Genomic DNA, 20548 nt, shown 5'->3' with positions numbered 1-20548 from the left:
TCTCCCGCCTACCTACCCTTCCCACCCCCCAACCTATCCAACTTTTCTAACTTCCTTTTGTGTGTTATCTGCTTCTTGAGGGCAGAGACTGTCCTCATTTTCTTAATTGTTATTTCCAGTGACTAGCACATGGCAGGAGCTTAATAAATGCTTCTTAAATTGAATATCACACCCTATTTTTGAGCTTCTCCTTTATGAGCTGTCTTCTCTCATTAGCATGTAAGCTCCCTGAAGGCAGTCTTTCTTTTTGCCTGTATTTGTAACCCTGCCACTTAATATACTACCTGCTGCGTAAGTGTTTAGTAAATGACTATGCTTGACTTAAAGGTTATGTGACCTATGAAATGGAGGGAAATAATTTTATAACACAATATTTCTAGTCCTTGGTGTCGGGGAGAAGAAACAGGCTGGAAAAGAGATAGACATCAAAATCTACCTACCATCACAGCGGGGAATGACGACACTGACTGATGTCCTAAGTTGGGCCTAGCAGTAAGAAGGAAACTGGAAAAATAAGCTACAGGAGTAATTTTTCAGTATCCTAACATCGTTTGTATTGGGAAAGCATTGACAGGATGTTGATTTGTTACATCTCTGCTAGTGAGGATAGAATAACAAACAAATAGAATAGACAGAATAACAACAAAAATATGTAGGATACAATGGGACTTAGTACTTCCTCAGACTATATTCTGAGAAACAGGCTAGCCTTCTGAAGTTCTTTCCAACTCTAAGATTCTTTGAATTGAGAGCTAAGCTCAATCTTCTATACTTTTCTGTTTAGGCTGGATAAATTAGCAAGGTATATCTAATACTTGTGAAAAACATAACCCAGATTAGAGAGCAGAAAGTAAAGAATAGGGATATATGTCACAGAGAAGAATAAAAGAAAAATAAGTACAACATCGATTCGGTAGCCAGGGAGAGGAGGAAGGACAGAAAGAAAAGGAAAGAAAGCATTCTGGAGAGGGGAAAGTAGAGGATTGAGAACAAGAAAAAATAGGTGAGAAGGGAAAATGAGAAGAAAGATTAGTCAAAAAAGGAAAAGCCTAATAGGAAGAACACAGCATTTAAAAAGCCAAGTGTCATAAGAGGTTATACCTTAAAAGACTCAAGAAAACATCGGCCTCAAAGCACTGGTTTCAAGCAGCTACAGTATGAATTTTCCCATGTTAAAAGATGAGCTAAAAATGACCATGTGAGTTTACAGTGTATTCAAGGTCAAATGGCTAAATAAGTGGTTGAAAGGAGCTGTAGAATCTTGTCTGCTACCTCCCTCTACCATACCATACTCCCTCAGTGATGAGCACTGACTTACAGGTACTTCCATTAATCCAACAAAATGTTTCTGAGGTTCTCTTTGTTCCTGTTCTTAAGTTCCACATCCAAGGAGGTTCATTTGTTTAAAACTGACCCTGAATGAGTATGGGAATGAAATGTTATAAAAAACTCCTGATGGAGAACTCCTCCTGCTAGAACAGAAAGGCATGTTCTCTGCAATTGGTAGTCTTAGAGCAGGGCTGTCCAACATTAGGTTATCTTAGGGTCACATTAAAATAAAATAATTATTCGAGGGCCGCACCCAGAATAAAAAATACATTACTCCAATACAAAGTGGGGGAACACACGTCATCAGTACGACAGGCAATGGCGTGAAGCACAAAAGCAAACACAAAGCGACAACACAACAGTATAAAGGTAGGTGCATACTGACTAGTCTGCATGGTACAGAGGGAAGACATGCCGCAGATCGACTGAAAATTCCATGCAATATGTTCCATCTGTAATACTGCTTAAAAACACCAAAGAAAATTAACATCGATAAGATTATTTATCAGTGATGGAATTAAAAAATCTAATACGCATTCCATGCAAATTATTATTTTATTTTTTTGCTCTTGAAAATTAAAACCCACAGGTGGGCCACATAAAATCCCACTGCAGGCTGCATTTTGGACAGTCTTAAGAGAATAATTTGGAGGATTAAGAGGTTAAGTGAAGTGCCTAGGTTCACACAGCTAATATATGTCAAAGGCAGAACCTACATCCAGATTTTCCTGGCTTTGAGGCCAGCTTTTTATTCATTAAAAAGTATGTTTCTGAAAAACTAGATCAGTAGGCAAAGACATTCATCTTTATTGAGAGATTAAATAGGGTTAAAGATCACAAAGGCTAGATATTCCACAAGAATATATTTTTCAGTGTAAGATCTTGAAGGATATAAGTATATCACAGTGGGATGTCATAATATTGAGTCTAGGTTTTATCAGGTACATCCACTTGTAGGCTAACTTATAGCACCCTGTCATGTATATATTTCCAAAAAACTAATTCCTTAAATCTTCTGTCTGATAAATTTATGATCCATGGTATCTCAACTCTAAGACTGAGGGTTAACCAGAACTGTTTCAGGCACTGAAGAAATGTTGCCAACGGTATCTAAACCCAAGAATAGCAACAAACAAATGATACCAATCCAAATTAAATTAATTAGAAATCAGAACAGCCTTAGAAATGCAGAGTCTTGGACATCATTCACCTCACCAAATCTGGTTACATACTAGTAAACATTAGTCCCAACATTCTCCTATACTATTACCAAAGTATTTGGGACAAGTAACACACACTTCATTCATTCCTCACCAGCATTACTTTTCTTGGATCATCTCTTTAAGTTTTCTTGGCAATGCAAGACTTAATCTGTGATGTAATACTAAGATGAAGAGAATTAATGTTTGGTTCATGCTACGCCTTTAATAAATAATTATTTCAAGGACAAGAGAAAGAAATAAAATACATACTGGAGGCCGGCCAGGACGGCCCCTTTTTCTTTTCCCTTTGACCTCTGTTTCTTCAAGCTCACTGCCAGCATCTGAATGAGCAGTAGTTTCATTAGTTGAATCCCTAGAAAATAAAATTTTAATTCAAATTATTTCTAGCCAGCAAAGCAGATAACAAATGAACAATGAATTTCATATTTCTTTTTCCTTCTAAACTCCTCTTATAGTGCAGTGGTAATATAAACTGATCTCATTTCTAAGACCACCCTGGAAGCAAAACAAAAACATTACTCTAGCCTTGGAAGAAAATTACATAAAGTTGTTTGCAGCTCTAATTCATAAACCTAGAAAATATAAAATAAAACAGGAAAAACGCAAGAGGGGGAACTAAAAGGACCCAAGGGATAGGAAGTCTATCATGTGAAGAAAAGCTAAAAAAAAACACTAGAATATTTTATTGTAGAAAAATGAAGAAATTAATAAGGGAATATTAAAGTCTACAAAATCATACAGAAAATGGATATGGTAAACATGGACTTCTTATTAAAACCTGGGGTAAAAGGTGCAAAATTAAATGAATAAACCACAATCAACTATGTGCAAAGACTATGCTAGACAATGGGGATAAAACGTTAAAAACAAAACAATTCCTATCTTCAAGTATCTTACATTCTACTGGAAGATGCGACATTTAATAATTATAAATGTTTAATAATAAGTAAATATAAGATAATTTGAGGACAAGTATAGCATTTAAAATTGGAGAAGATCAGTAAAGGCTTGATAGAGGAGGTGGTATCTGAACTAACTGAAGATTTTCAGAAGCAGAGATGAGAAGGGAAAGCAGTCATCAGGGGCAGCATTAGAAGGTAGAGAAATAGTAGATGGAATGCCAGTTGGGAAGAGCTCAGAGACCAGTTCAGCTGGGACACAGAAACTGTGAAAAGAAGTAAGGTAAAATAAATCCAAGAGCCATCTCTTTCCTCCCATCCAAGGGATAACAGTGCTACATTAAAGCTGGGGACTGGGGTGGAGTTGTCCTTGCAGATCAAAAAGAAAAAGTAAATAAACAACTTTTCCAAACTAACCAACAAGGGTTCTGACTCCGAAGCTTAGAAGCAACACACCTTCACTTCTTCTGTGCAGAGATAATGGTCAGAACACACCTGAACTAGAGTAGTCCTTGCTGAGAAGGATAGCCAACTGCCCAAATCAACTGCTCCATAACCAGCAAGGGCACAGACACAAAGTATACCCTCATTTGCCCAAGGGAATCAACACCTCATCACAAGAGCTCCTGACTATCTGGACTTGCCCATGACCCTTCTTACCAGTCCAGTTTTCTTACACTTACTCCCTCTCTTAAACTCCACACACACTATGAACAGGGCTTCACAATTTCTCTCCTTCACACATTCAGGACTCTAGCCAAACTAGCCTTCTTGCTACTTCCTGATCTCTCATCTCTGTGCCTATGCACAAGGTGTACCTGAATCCTGAAATGTTCAGGTTCCTCATTCCTGTTTTTTAGAACCTCTACTTAGGTCCTTAAGGACTTAGTTCCAGTGCCACTTCCTACATAAGGCCTTTCCAACATCCTCTGCCCCTTTTCAGTTGCTGTTATGTCATTTGTGGCTTTTAAAAGAGCAGTTTAATCTTAGCGGTGGAAACAGAGTCCTGCAAGGGGTTTAGAGATAAGGATATGGCAGAGAGGAAATAAGATCAGAGATTAACAGTTGGAAATAAATCTTAGATTTAGATTCAACCCTGGAGTCCACACCTCTGAAGCACACTCTTCCTCTGCATTCCCTCCATTTGATTCCAGGGTTTTCCTCAGAACTTTCATTTAACCAGAGTGCTGAGGCCATCCATCTTGCCCCCAAATGGATACCTCCTCCCTCTCTCTCTTCAACTTCCTTTTATGAGTGGTCCACTTACATGAGAATGTAAGTTCCTTGAGGGTAAGGACTACCTTTCCTTTTGCTAGGATTTGCATATCTAGTGCTTAGCACAAAGGCTAACTTAATAAATGCTGGTTAACTGACAGATAATTTATTCCTACCCTGTTAGTTTGTGGTTGTTGAAGAACAGAGAGGCTAAATGAGGTTAAATGACTTGTTTAAATTCACCCAAGCAGTGTTTAGTAAAAGAATTGAGATCTGAATCCACATCTTCTGACTCCACATCTAGCCTCCTAAATTCCTATACACCAATCACAAACAGTATCAGAAGGCCACTTCAGGCTACCTAAAAGGATCTGAAGACTTCATGGTACAGAGAAAAGAGCACTGCACTTGAAGTCATGAGAACCAAATTCAATTCCTGGCTGTACCACATATTACTTGTGCAACCTTGGGCAAGCCATTTAACTGCTCTAGACCTCAGTTTCCTCATTTGTAAAATGAAGGTGTTGGACTATATGACTTCTGACTTGTCCTCCAAATCTAGGTCTATAAGACTATATGGCATTGTGTGCAAATTTGCAGTTTCTTTGACATACTGTCTCAAGTTCCCCATCATATGTCTATTACAAGATTCATTGGAACATGACAATAATCTAACTAGTCTTGCTGCTACCAGTCTATTTCCTTAAAATCCATGGTGCAGACAGCTAGCAAGTCAATCTTGCTAAAACTTCATTTCACAAATATGGAAAGAGAGAAATGAAATAACATACCCAAAATGGCATTCATTAAAGTGGCAGAATTGGGAATTTAACCCAGATCTCATTTGCTAGTTGAGTGCTGTTCAAGTATGTCAACTGTCAGCTTTTCAACTTTTTGTTCCATCTTTATGTTCTTCTCAGAATTATCCTCTCTAGATCTACCACTCATGTTAGGCTAAATGTCCCATAAGGGTATGGACACTTTTAATTATCTTTATATCTCTTTACTTCACCTGCACTTTGGACCTGAAATAGTGCTTTGCCCATAAAAAGCACTGGATACATGGCTGATGAATAAAGGAATGAAAGCATGTCCCTCTCCAATGCCCTCAAATTTTCATCTGGCCAGTTTTTCTTCTCAGAGCTTGTCTACACTCTTGTTTTCCAATCCTCCATCCCAAGCCTACTACAGGTTTCTTGATATCACAGCAATAAACTTCTCTCTGGCCTCACTGTTAACAGCCTATTCACTTTTCAAAACCTATCCTGCATACAAATAGTAAGTTCATTTACTAAAATACTTATTTTAATATGCTACCCCTTCTCTGGGCACGGAAGCAGTTCGGTAGCTATCCATTTACTACAAAAACGAGAAATTCCTACACACAGACCTTAAAATTTATTTTTCATTTTTTATATACTGCCTTCATTTCTAAATATATTTGTCCTTAACTCATTAAGATGCCCATAGTTATATCAAAGAATAAAAAATGGAGGAAGAAGTATTTCAAGAGCCAGGGAACCTGGCTATAAATCCCACCTCAGTCACTGACTAGCAATGTGATCTTAAGGCAAGTCACTTGATATCTTTCTCACCTATAAAATGAGAAACTTAACTAAAGCATCCATGGTCCCTTCCAACTCTAATTCTTTGAATCTCTTGATTGAATCCTTTAATCTAATTGATTAAACCAGACATTTTATGTAAGGTTCTATATAGTCTCTGAATCTTTATAAAGATGAAAATGGGGATAACATTTTGTTAATTCTGTTCCAGGGACAAGGATGGTTGATATAATTGAATAAAGCTACTTCTCCTTTCTATTCTTTCCATTTATTTTGTTGTAGTGGTTGTGTATGATTTTCTTTATTCTACTTACTTTGTTCTGAATCAGTTCATTTAAGTCTTCCTATGTTTTCCCATATTCATACTAAACATTTGATGTAGAACAATAATATTCCATCACATTGAATATCCCAATTTGTTTGGCCATTCTCCAATCAATACGTATTTTTCCAGTTTTTTGTTACCACATAAAGTGTCATTATGAATAATGGCTTCTTTTTTGTTTTGTTTTGTTTTTTAACCTTGATGCCTATGTTTAACATTGGAATTTCTTGGTCAAGGTGTATGAACATTTTTGTCACATTAATTTTACATAATTAAAAACTGAGGTCCAGAAAAATTAGATCAATTAACAGCTCCACCAGCAGCATATTAGTTTATTTGTCCCCAGCCTCCCCAACAGTGACTATTAGTGAATAAAGGTCTAACCTATTGTATATATCTCTCCTTTCCTTCTCAGCTAAACTTTTTAAAAAAAAATATTTATTTTTACTTTCAACATTCACTTCCATAAGATTTTTGAGTTCTAAATTTTCTCCCTCTCCCTCCTCTCCCCAAACCACAAGTGGGCATGTAATCTGATATAGGCTCTACATATATAGTTATATTAAACATATTTTCACATTAGTCATGTTGTAAAGTAGAATTAGAACAAATAGGAGGAACCATGAGAAAGAAGAAACAAAAAAAAAAAAAAAAAAGGAAAAATAGTATGCTTTGATCTGTATTCAGACTCCAAAGTTCTTTCTCTGGATATGGATACAATTTCCATCATGAGTCTTTTGGAGTTGTCCTAGATCCCTGCATTGCTAAGACGAGATAAGTCTATCAAAGTGAGTCATTGAACAATGTTGCTGAAATTGTGTACGATGTTTTTTTGGTTCTGCTCACTTCACTCGGCATCAGTTCATAAAAGTCTTTCCAGGTTTTTCTTAAGTAGGCCTGCTCATCATTTCTTATGGAACAATTTCCATTACATTCATACACACAACTTGTTCAGGCATTTCTCAGCTGATGGACATCCTCTCAATGTCCAATTCTTGGCCACCACAAAGTCAGCTAAACTTCTTGAGAAAGCTTTTCACACTGGCTACATCCATTTCTTGTTTGCTTCTAAACCCTCTACAATCTGGCTTGTAACTTCATCATGCAACTAAAATTGTTGTCTCCAGTCACCAACGGATCTCTTTAAGTGGACAAATATAGTGGCTTTTTCTCAATCCATCATCTCTGAAGCACCTGACACTCTTTCTTACTGGATACTTCCTGTTTTCTAGGTTTTTGTGATACTGTTCTCTCCTAGCTCTCCTCTTACCTGTCTAACTTCTCTCAATCTTCTTTGCTGGATGTTCAAACAAGAAATACTCACGAACTAGAAGTGGCTCCAAAGACTCTCTCCAAGGCCCTTTCTCTTATCTCTTTATACTACCTGGTTGGGTGATCTCACCATCTCACTCCCATGAGTTAAATTATAATCTCTAAGCAGATCATTCCCAGCCCTTGTCTCTCTCCTGAGCTACAAGTATGCATCACCAATTAAAACTTGGACATCCTAAACTGGATGACCCAAAGGAATCTCCAAAAAAAAAAAATACCGAGTCTAATACAGGATTTTCCTAAAATTATTCTTTTTCCCAACTTCCCTATTATTGTCAAAGGTACCAGCATTTCTCAGTCATTCAGGTTTATAACCTCAGTGTCATCCTTAAACCATTACACATACTTATCTCCCACATATCAGATCTTACAATTCTACCTTCATGACACCTTTCCTATTTCTCTCAACTCTTATTGCCATCATTCTAGTGCTGACCTAATTACTTTACACCTAGTTTACTGCAATAGCCAATAGGTTGGTCTCCTATTTCAATACTAATTCATTAGGCAGATGTCTCAAAGTGATTTAAGTGATTTTCCTTAAGTACAGTTCTGATCATGTCAACACCTGACTCCATAAATTCCAGTGATTCCCTAATGCCCCTAGGACCAAATATAAAATGCTTCATTTGGCACTGTAAGTCCCTCACAACCTGGATCTCTCCTACCTTTTTCCTTCTTCTTACACTTTACTCCCTTTCCATGTCCTCAGAAATCTAGATGCTGAGCTTTCTGCTATTCCTTGCACATAATGCTCCATCTCCGACTTTCATTCACTTTCAATCACTGTACCCTATGGCAGGAATGTTTTTTACCCATGGCTTCTCTAGCTTCCCTCAGGACTAAGTTCAAATTCCACATTCTAGAAGAGATCTTTCTCACTCCATCCCCTCTGAGATAAACTTCCATTTACACAGAATATTTTTGATATAGTCATTTGTATGTTGTTCCCTACCCTTCATATTGGATTATGAGTCCCTTTAGGTCAGAGCCTGGATTATTGCCTTTTTTTATTCCTTCAGTACTTAGTACAGTGCCTGGCACATAATGGGCACCGAATAAATTGTTGTTGACTGATGTATTAAGCAATTACTATACCTAGGCACTGTGCTAACTGCTGATACAAAAAAGAAGCAAAACATAGTCTCTGTCCTCAAGAAGCTCACAGTCTAATGGGTGAAACAAAGAAAAAAATACATACAAACAATCTGTATACAGGATAAATTTGAAATGATTAAAGAATTAGAATTGATAGGGGTTGGGAAAGGCTTCCTGTACAGGACAAGATTTTTATCAGGGACTTGAAAGAATCCAGGGAGCCAGGAGGCACAGAAGAAAAAGGAAAGCATTCCAGGCATAGGTGACAGCCAGAGAAAATTCCAAGAGCTAAGAGGTGGAGCGTCTTGTTCATGGAACAGTCAGGAGGTCAGTGTCACTGGAATGAAGAATAAGTGGCAGGGAATAAAGTATAAGAAGATCGTAAAGGCAGATAGACTGGAGTGAGCTAAGTTATACAGGGCTTTGAATACCAAACAGTGTATATGGAGGGGTGGAGTGCATAGTGAGAGGGGATGATGATGTTGGACTTACACTTCAGGAAAATCACATTAACGGGTGAATGGAGGATGGATTGGAGTGGGAAGAAAATTAAGGCAGACAGACCCACCAGCAGGTTATTACAACAGTCCACGTATGACGGGATGAGGGCCTGCACTAGAACAGTGGCAGTGTCAGAGGAGAGAAGGGGGTATATTGGAGGGATGTTGCAAACATGAAATTGGCAGGCCTTGGCAACAGCCTGGAGATAGGGGATGAGAGAAAGTGAGGAATACAGGATAATTCCTAGGTTGTGAGCAGAGGGGGAAAAAGAGAATGGTGTTACCCTCCAGAGTAATGGAGTTTGGAATGAGGGAGGGTTTAGGGGGCAAGTTTTGAACATTTTGAGTTTAAAATGTCTGTAGAACTTCTAATTTGAGATGTCTAAAAGGCAGGCAGAGATGAGAGATTGGAAAATGGTAAAGATGTTGGGGCAAAATAGGTGGATTTGTGAATTGTCAGCATAGAAATGTTAATTAAAGCCATGGGAGCTGATAAGATAACCAAGCAAAATAGTAAAGAGGGAGAAGAGAAGAGAACAGAGACCAAAACAGAGCCCTGTGGGACATCCATAGAGAGGTCTGACCTGTATGAGGATCCAACAAAGGAGACTAAGAAAGAGTGGTCTAATAGGTAGAAGGAGAACTGTAAGAGAGTAGTCAAAAACCTAAAAAGAAGAGAGTACCAAGAAGAGAATAATTAACAATGAGCTTCTTACTGAGCATCAAAGGCTGCAGAGGTCAAGAAGAATAAGGATTCAAAAAAGGCATTGGATTTGGCAATTACAAGATTATTGATAATTTAGTTGAGAGAGTTTCAGTGGAATGACAAGGCCAGAAACTCAGGGCGGGGGGAGGTATGGTGAGGATGGACTGACAGGGACCTATTGTAAACAGTCTCTCAAGGAGTTCAGCCCTAGGCGGCAGAAGGGATATAGGATGATAATTACTAGCAACGCAATAATGAAATGAGAACATTTCTGAGGATGGGGGAGACATTGGAATATTTGTAGGCAGTAAGGAAGGAGCTTGTAGACAGGGAGAGACTGAAGATAAGTGATAGTTAGGATGCAAATTTAGTGGGTTTGAGAGAAAACCTCAGTTTTGACTATCTGTAAGTACTCCCTACCTCTAAACTCTCTACCCTGCTAAAAGCCCTATACTGTTTGCAGGAGTATCTTCTTGCTATTCCATTTACACATAATAATGATTACCTATCTTTGTTCTTATGCTGTGAATATCTTTCTTCCACATAACAATCCCTATATCCTGTGCCTGCTCAGACTCTTCCAACTCACAGTGGTTTGATAGCACTTACTGACTTTAACACTTCATTTGGCACTATATCACATACCAACTTGGACTTTGATATATAATATGTGTGAGTGTGTGTTTTCTCTCAACTGTACTGTAAGCATATGAAGAGTGAAGTCTATGTTTTATATTTCAGATGTGCTTCCTGCAGTGTCTGTTGCGGAACTGACTAAATTCAACCAAAAATTATGAAGTTTATTATTTTGTATTAGGTCAATGGTCAAACCTATTACTATAGATAATAAAAATTTAATTATTGTAAAACTTTTTAAGGAGAACATTGACATGAAAAGATATTATAGCTATAAAATCAGGAAGGAATCAAAAATAAAAGCACAAGGATCAACCAAACTACCTTGAAATGAAGCTACACTGAAAATATCTTAAATGGTTGTTGAGTTTAAAATTTCCATTTTGAAAAGTTATTAGCTATAGCCTACATATACTGGGGCTTTTCATAACAAATACCGAAAGGAAGCATAATGTGCAAACACAGGAAGAAAGGTAGTGGCTGCACATAACCAGGGTGAATATGCATTTAAATAATAACAAAATAAATATAAGTAGTTATATCTCATTTTGAACTTTTTTTTGTCTACCCAAACTTCCACAACTTTCTACTTAGCTAAGAAATAGTACATGTCTACTGTAAAAATATCCTGTCAACTCTTTTCAAAATGAATTCTGAAATCTCTTTTCCATAGGTAGTAGAACCTAATCATATCTAGGGTACAGGTCAACCTTTTTTAAAAAATGGAAATGAATGCATGTTTCATCAGAAACTCAACACACTGATTGAACCACATCACATTAGTGTATTTAGTAACCATACACAATAAGGAGTAAAGTTTACCCCAGGCTACCACTTCTGCAGCTGCTACTGAGAGATTATTACCACTACTCCTGATAAACGTTCATTAACAGCTCTCCACTGGTTATTAAATCTGAAGTGGAAAAAGTCTCAGTTGCTGGATCCATTATCATTGATGGTAAAGAAAAGAGTTTATTATTAAAATCGTTGTAGACCTTTTCCATTTTTCTTCTGATTTGTTGGTTCTCATTCCACTTTCATTTTTAAATGGCCTTGGTTTAACTTTGCTTAGTTCAGCCTCTTGCCAAGCATTTATTCTTTAAATTGCTTCTGCTTTATTTAGCCTCCATACCATACCATACTAAATGTAAAATGTGTCATACCACTAATAAAGTGTAAAGTTCTTGAGGGCAGAAACCCTGCCCACAGTAGGCACTTAATATTTAATATGATCGATATTTTGTATACTGTAAAATAACATTTTTCTGAAACTTGTTCAAATACTAACAAATATGTAAGATTTTAATCATTATTATATCTAAGATAATTTAAATTTCATAAATTAAAGGTTCTTTGGCTTTGTTTGCTATTATTCCCCAATCACATAAAAAGCTGCCCATAGGGTTTGGGCAGATGACAGAAAATGGCTATATGTTTAATAAGTCTATGAATAACTGACTCATTTAGGCATCCATCCTCATCAAATTTATCCTTAGGATAGCATTTTATCTTAAAGAGAAAACAACTCCATGGCTATGAATAGTTATTTGTATCTTTCGACCAAGATAGAGGACAGAAAATATAGGCTACGAAATTTAAATGTAGAGATAAATTTTAACATATATTATGCAAAGTTCAGTTAAACTGACAATTCTAATAATAAAAACAGCAGACATTTGTATGGCACATTAAGGTGTCTAAAGCACTTTATATGTACTGTTTTATTTGAGCCTTAAAACAAGTCTGTAAGGTAGGTACTATAGGTATTATTCCTGTTTAACAGACCAAAAAACCTTATCTTCAGTACATACTTATAAAGTGTCAGAGGCAGCATCATTTGGGGGAACAGCTGACCAAGTTACGACTGTGATAGAATACTATCCTACTATAAGAAATGATGAACAAGATGGTTTCAGAAAAACCTAGGAACACTTATATGAACTCATGAAAAATGAAGTGAGCAGAAGCAGGAGAACATTATTGTACATGGTAACAGCAATATTGTAAGGGATGATGAACCATGAAAGATTTAGTTACTCTTATCAAAACAATGATTCAAGACAACTCCAAAGGCCCCATGATAAAAAATGCCATCTACCTCCAGAGAAGTGATGAACTTTGAATGTAGAATAAAGCATAATTTTTTTAAAAATTCTTTATCTTTATTGTTTTGTTTCTGTTTTCTTTTGCAATATAGTTAACATGGAAATAAGTTTTGCATGATCTGACATGTATAACTGAAATCAAACTACTTGCCTACTCAAGGAGGGATGGGAGAGAATCTAGAACTCAAATTTAAAAAAAAAAGATTGTTTAAAAAGTTTTTACATGTAATTGGGAAATATTTATGAAATAAATAAAAATAATTTAAAAAAAATTTTAAGTGTTAGAGGTAGGTCTTTATTACTAAGAAGCCAAGTACTTTATCCTTTATTTCACAGTCAATTTTATTCAATAAAAATACCCTCTCAAAAAGTAGGCAATACCTTTAATTTAAGGATTTCCTTTAACAGTTATTTCAATGAAAGTAAGAAAACTGAACTATGCCCAAAGGGCAACCAAACTGTGAATACCCTTTGATCCAGCAATAGCACTTACCAGGTCAATATTCCAAAGAAATCATAAAAAAGTGAAAAGGACTTACACGTACAAAAAATATTTATAGCAGCTCTTTTTGTGGCGGCAAAAAATTGGAAACTGAGGGGATGCTGATCAACTGGGGAATGGTGGAACAAACTGCGGTATGTGAATGTAATGGAATACTATTGTGCTATAACAAAAAAAGAGCAGGAAGATTTCAGAAAAACCTAGAAATACTTATATGAACTTAGAGTCAACAGCAACAATGTGTGATGATCAATTATGAATGACTTAGCTCTTCTCAGCAATACAGTCATGTAAGACAATTATAAAGGATCCATGATAGAAAATCCTACCTACATCCAGACAAAGAACTAATGAACTTTGAATGCCGATCTAAGCATGCTATTTTCAATTTCTTTAATTTTTTCATGGTTTTTCCCTTTTGGTCTGTTTCTTCTTTCACGACTATGACTAATATGGAAATGCTTTACATGACTGAACAAATATAACCTCTATCAAACTGCTTACTACTTATTGTTCTAGGAAGAGAGGAGAGAGAGGGAGAAAAATTTGGAACTCAAAATTTTGTAAAAATAAATGCTAAAAATGGTTTTATATATAATTGGAAAAAATAAAATACTATTAGAAAAAGAAAGTAAGAAAACTATAATACTCACTGTAACACTGGCAACTCTGATGTAATCATTGTTGGAGCAGTTTTTTAATGGGACAACAGAGTTCTTGAGAAAAGTGCAGCTTCTTCAAAGATATTTTTCTTTATGAAATTAATCTCAAAGGTAAATCTGTTTTAAAAAAAAGACATAGAAACAACATATTACAACAAAAATCATGAAGGCAATGAAATATTTCTGATAAGATTTTAAATCTTATTATCACAAAGTAAAAAGTTCAAATGTCAGTTTGGGTTCCTTCCCAGTATCATTCAAGCCAACAAAATTTCCTCCATTTTTAAAAGGCCTGTTGTCCCATTATTTTATAATTGGCATATCAGAACTCTCAGATTGAACTTTAAAATTCACACACTCAAATTATCTTCTTTTCATTAGTCACAAAACATGAAGTTAGAAGCTCTGTCATTATTTATACCAATGTATTTTTGAACATAATAAAATTTAATGACCTCATTTATGTTCCCAATCATTTTTGGTTTAAACATATCTTGTCAATGTTCATTAACACACTTGCCCCAAATGACTCACCCATCCAGCTACCTTTCAGATATAGGGAGATATATGATAGTTCACCCTCTTAGCCACATAGTGGTTTACATAGCCCTCTTCTGTCTTCTAAATTTAGTCTTCTGCTATTCTAGGTGAGACTTCCCAAACTTAAATCAACATTTCAAGGCATCACAACAGTCAAAATATAACTTCCAAAGTAAAAAAGTACCCTGAACATTTCTAAAAATAAATCTCTTCTCCTTCCTCCTCCCCCAACTCTCAAAATGCATTATCTCTTTCTTATGGTACTTTATTTTATATTACAATACATTTTAAAGTTTCTTAATGGCAAAGAGCTGGCAATATCTGTTCCTGTACCATTCTCAACAGCCGGGATAGAACTTTAGAATATTAGGTGTTTAAGTATGACTTGAAAAACTGAAAGGAAAACTCTTCTGGCACAATATGCAAGTGTTGCCTATTGATTAACTTCAAACTCCTAAGCTTACTTTTTAAAGACTTTTATAATCTGATAACATATTAACACTCAAGCTTTATTTCATATTACCTATTCCATACTATAGTAAAATTGATTTATACAATGTTACCATTACACACACACACACACACACACACACACACGCACACGCACACAATTCTCTGCACCAAATGTTTTCACCATCGTTTGGGACCTCTAAGTTACACTTGGTTCCCTACAACTGCCCACCCTGCAATTTAATTTCCATCTATCTCTAAAGCCAAAATTAAATGCTATCACTTTTATGAATCTTTCCCCAATCCCCAGAATCAGGAATGACCTTTCCTTCCTTAAATATTGCCTAACACTGGCTATACCTGTATACTATTTCTCTAGTTCTCTTTCTTTGCTTTGTATTATTTAATTTTGTTTTTTCATATCTATTTATATTCCTAATCTCTATCACTTTAATTAAAGACACAAAACAATTCCATTGTATTATAACAATTTATTAAGCCATGGCCCAACTGCGGGACAAAGAAATGTTTTAAAACTCACCATTATTACAAGGCAGCTCTTTTTTTTCTTTTTAAGAATAAAGAGATAAGACTTTTTATTCCTCTGTAATTAAATCTTGGGAACACATCCCCAATAGGGTGTCCCTCCTTCCTCAGGGAGATTTAATTAAAAAGAAGTACACTACAACCACAGAAGAAGTACGAAGAAATCAACAGGAAGGTCATGAACATGTTTCAAGCACCATGGTCCACTGCATGACAACATAGATGGCTTATGATCTGTTACAGTGGAAGAAGTAGTCAACTTGATGAGATCAAAGATTTATTCAAGTATTAAAACATATTCTCAAGAATGGAAAATAGAATCAAAGGATTTGATCAGTCTTATATGTTGCCAGATTACATTTTTTAAATGTCACATTAATTTTACAATTTAAATAATAGTGTACTTGTATGCCAAAGCTCCCCAAAACAGAGCCTTTGCATTTTTTAATTATTTTAGTCAATTGAATAGCATGAAGCGGTTATCTCAGTTGTTCTAGTTAATATTCATTAGAAATTGGACAATTTTAAGACAATGTAGCAACAATCTTGCTAGCAGATACTGTGGCTGTGTAAGACCAACAACAACCAGCACACATTAGGCTGCTAACACAGGTTCTTTGCTCTGCTTTTCTAAGAAAAGCAACATTAAGGGGTTAATAATCTCAATTTAATCAAATACACATATATCAATCCCTTAGTTCAGGGGGAAAAGATAAGTCCCCCGAACTTTAAGGCAAATGCAAACAGAAATTATAAACATCAACAGACAGCCCTTGTCTGATTCAAACTACAATTCATAGTTACCAGAAGCACCAACATCTATCTGTCTGGGTTACAAAGCCAAGGGTGGGGGAGGATTTTCCAATGGTTTGCCTGGAGTCTGGTCACTCACATTCCTTCATTGAGTGTACCCCCAAAAGTCAAACGCTGAGGTCCCCACCCTGATTACCATTACAGATAATTATTTGCAATTTTTGTTTCCTCCTCTATAAACAGTCTATTCAGGTCCTTTTGACCATTTGTTTCTATTGGCCATTACCTTTAAAAACTTATATCCAATAACTTTTAGACTCTAGACAACAGATTACATTTATGATGCTTCTTTTCTCTTTCTGATACTTCTTATTTTTGCAAGTTTTTATAAACTTTATCCTTAAAAATTCTCTCAAATCTATTACTCAGACTGCTTCCAGATCATTTATTGAAAAAAAATTCATCTTCCTTCAAAGCTGAGATAAATATATTTCTAATTTTTTTATTCAGTTGGAATTTTCTATAGCCCATTTACATATAGATCTAAACTTTTGCTTTCCAAAAAGAATTATACTTTTTACAGATTAATCATTACTTTTAAAACACTTGTCTTAAGATTCATAAAAAATAAACATTTATCAAAAACTGGAAAAAAATAACAAAGATAATAAAGTACCTGTCATTGAAAGAGACTAGATTGTTCCGTTTTCCTTTCATTAATTGCTATTCTTTTCTTAATTTCATTAAATGGAATTTATATCTTTGGTTGAATTTTAATATCACTAATTTACCTAAATCAAATTTTAATTTAACTAAACTTGCACTCAGCAAGTGTGCTCTTTTGTAAATGTAAGGAATTAAAGCACTATAAGTTTCCTTCAGAGAAATGCTTTAATAGCATCCCATAGGATTTAAAAAATGTTTTTGTTATCTCTTTGATAATCACATGATTTTTATCATTCATTCAATAATCATTGCTAAATAAGTGATTTTGAAGTAAATCTTTAAGCAAATTTCATTGCTTATTTTTCTCTTATTTTTACACTTCAGTCTAAAGTTCTGTGAATTTTTTTGATCACAGATTAAACCCAAGGCAACTTACAAAATCACAAAGAGATTGCAATATACATTGATGATGGAAAAACTTATATCAACAAAATCAGAATCTTTATATTTATTTCTCAAGAAGTCAGCTTTGTCATATATCATATCAGAAACTTACATTTCCTCAGTTATATCATACATAATATGGTATCTATATAGACATATGCATATACTAAAAATCTCAGTATTTTTGCATTATTACAGATAGCATAACATTAGATCTACTTTTTAAAGCAACTCATAACCTATTTTCCATAGGGAAATTCATACCATTTACATTTAACGTTACAACTAATTTTGAAATCAGTTTGATTTGTCATTCATGTTTTTAATGTTGTTTATGTTGCTGAGAGTGAATATATTGTCTCATTTCACTATAACTATGTGTGTGTGTGTGCGTGTATACACACACACACACACACACACACACACACATATATATATATATATATATATATATACCTAATTAAAATTTAATTGAATGTCAAAAGTATTTACTTTTTAAGCAGATACTGTACTAGACACTGGGATTACAAAAACAGAAATAGCACACCTACTCTCAGGGAGTTTATATCCTGCTGGGGAAATGAATCATGTACATGCTCAAATTTACAATGAATACACACGTTAGAATATATATCTACAGTGGCGGAGCCAAGATGGCGGCTGGAAAGCAGGGACTAGCGTGAGCTCCCCGCTGAGTTCCTCCAAAAACCTATGAAAAATGGCTCTGAACCAATTCTAGAACTGCAGAACCCACAAAACAGCAGAGGGAAGCAGGGCTCCGGCCCAGGACAGCCTGGATAGTCTCTGGGTGAGGTCTATCCCTCACGGAGCTGGGAACTGGGAGCGGAGCAGAGCAGAGCCCAGTGTGAGCGGCGCGGACCAACCAAACCAGGAGCCAGGTGGAGCGTGCCCTAGCGCCCTGAATCAGTGAGCTGCGGCAGTTACCAGACTTCTCAACCCACAAACACCAAAGACAGCAGAGAAGGTTAGTGGGAAAAGCTGCGGGAGTGGAAGGAGTTCGCAGTTCAGCCACCACCCCCGGGGCAGCGGAGGTGGAGCACCTACAGCTGCAGTTGCTTTCGGCCCCAGGCCCACCTGGTAGGAGGAATTAAGTGGCGGATCAGAGCAGGAGCGCACACCCTGCTGAAGATCTAAGCCCCGTCCGGGTTGGGGGTTCTTGGGGAAGGAGGAGGGCTGGTGTGGCAGAGCTGGCACCTCCCCCCAAACGTGGAACATAGAACTCTTTAGTCTACAAGCAGTCATACCCCGCTGAAAAACTCAAGGGTCAAGTTAGTTGGTGAAAACACACCCAGATTCAGTCTCAGCCTTTGGATTCTTTCTTTGGTGACAAAGACCAAAACATACAGACAGAAGAAGTTAACAAAGTCAAAGAGCCTACAACAAAAGCCTCCAAGAAAAACATGAACTGGTCCCAGGCCATGGAAGAGCTCAAAAAGGATTTGGAAAAGCAAGTCAGAGAAGTAGAGGAAAAATTGGGAAGAGAAATGAGAAGGATGCAAGAAAACCATGAAAAACAAGTCAATGACTTGCTAAAGGAGACCCAAAAAAATACTGAAAAAAATATTGAAAACAACACCTTAAAAAATAGACTAACTCAAATGGCAAAAGAGCTCCAAAAAGCCAATGAGGAGAAGAATGCCTTGAAAGGCAGAATTAGCCAAATGGCAAAGGAGGTCCAAAAGACCACTGAATAAAATACTACCTTAAAAATGAGATTGGAGCAAGTGGAAGCTAGTGACTTGATGAGAAATCAAGATATTATAAAACAGAACCAAAGGAATGAAAAAATGGAAGACAATGTGAAATATCTCATTAGAAAAACCACTGACCTGGAAAATAGATCCAGGAGAGATAATTTAAAAAGTACTGGACTACCTGAAAGCCATGATCAAAAAAAGAGCCTAGATATCATCTTTCAAGAAATTATCAAGGAGAACTGCCCTGATATTCTAGAGCCACAGGGCAAAATAGAAATTGAAAGAATCCATTGATTCCCCTCCTCAGATAGACCCCAAAAAGAAATCTCCTACGAATATTGTTGCCAAATTCCAGAGGTCCCAGATCAAGGAGAAAATACTGCAAGCAGCCAGAAAGAAACAATTTGAGTATTGTGGAAACACAATCAGGATAATACAAGATCTAGCAGCTTCTACATTAAGAGATCGAAGGGCTTGGAATACGATATTCCGGAGGTCAATGGAGCTAGGATTAAAACCAAGAATCACCTACCCAGCAAAACTGAGTATCATGCTCCAAGGCAAAATATGGACTTTCAATAAAATAGAGGACTTTCAAGCTTTCTCAGTGAAAAGACCAGAGCTGAATAGAAAATTTGACTTTCAAACACAAGAATCAAGAGAAGCATGAAAAGGTAATCAAGAAAAAGAACAAGAAAAAGAAACTGCAAGGGACTTACTAAAGTTGAACTGTTTTGTTTACATTCCTACATGGAAAGATGATGTGTATGATTCATGAGACCTCAGTATTAGGGTAGCTGAAGGGAATATGTATATGTGTGTGTGTGTGTGTGCGTGTGTGTGTGTGTGTGTGTGTGTGTGTATGTTTATTATATATATAACTGAATGTGTATGTATATATATATAAGTGAATGTGTATGTATACATATAAGTGAATGTGTATGTATGTATATATGTATGTGTGTGTGTATGTGTATATATATATATATATATATATATATATATATATATATATATATATATATACATAGAGAGAGAGAGAGAGAGAGAGAGAGAGAGAGAGAGAGAGAGAGAGGGCACAGGGTGAGGTGAAGATGAAGGGAAGATATCTAAAAGAAATAAAATCAAATTAAGGGATGAGAGAGCAACATACTGAGAGAGGGAGATAGGGAGAGATAGAATGGGGTGGATTATCTCGCATAAAGGTGGCAAGAGGAAGCAGTTCTGTGGGAAGAGGGAAGAGGGTAGGTGAGGGGGGAAGGAGTGAATCTTGCTCTCATCAGATTTGGGCTGAGAAGGGAATACCATACGTACTCAATTGGGTATCTTACCCC

General features: G+C 36.2%; 1 protein-coding gene across 1 annotated transcript in view; it reads right to left on the bottom strand.

The window, feature by feature from the left end:
• Positions 1-20548, bottom strand: part of STAG1 (stromal antigen 1) — a 376851-nt gene that overhangs the window by 246540 nt on the left and 109763 nt on the right. Inside the window, exons 2-3 of the mRNA XM_036742693.1 lie at positions 14089-14214; positions 2802-2904 (exon numbers count right to left, since the gene is read on the bottom strand). Coding sequence (XP_036598588.1) covers positions 2802-2904; positions 14089-14117 — 132 coding nt within the window. The 5' untranslated portion in view covers positions 14118-14214. The remainder of the gene's footprint in view (positions 1-2801; positions 2905-14088; positions 14215-20548) is intronic.

The sequence above is a fragment of the Trichosurus vulpecula genome, chromosome 2, assembly GCF_011100635.1.
Source record: "Trichosurus vulpecula isolate mTriVul1 chromosome 2, mTriVul1.pri, whole genome shotgun sequence".
Taxonomy (NCBI): Eukaryota; Metazoa; Chordata; class Mammalia; order Diprotodontia; family Phalangeridae; genus Trichosurus; species Trichosurus vulpecula.
The sequence above is the reverse complement of the archived record's forward strand: the minus strand, read 5'-3'. Positions and strand labels throughout refer to the sequence as shown.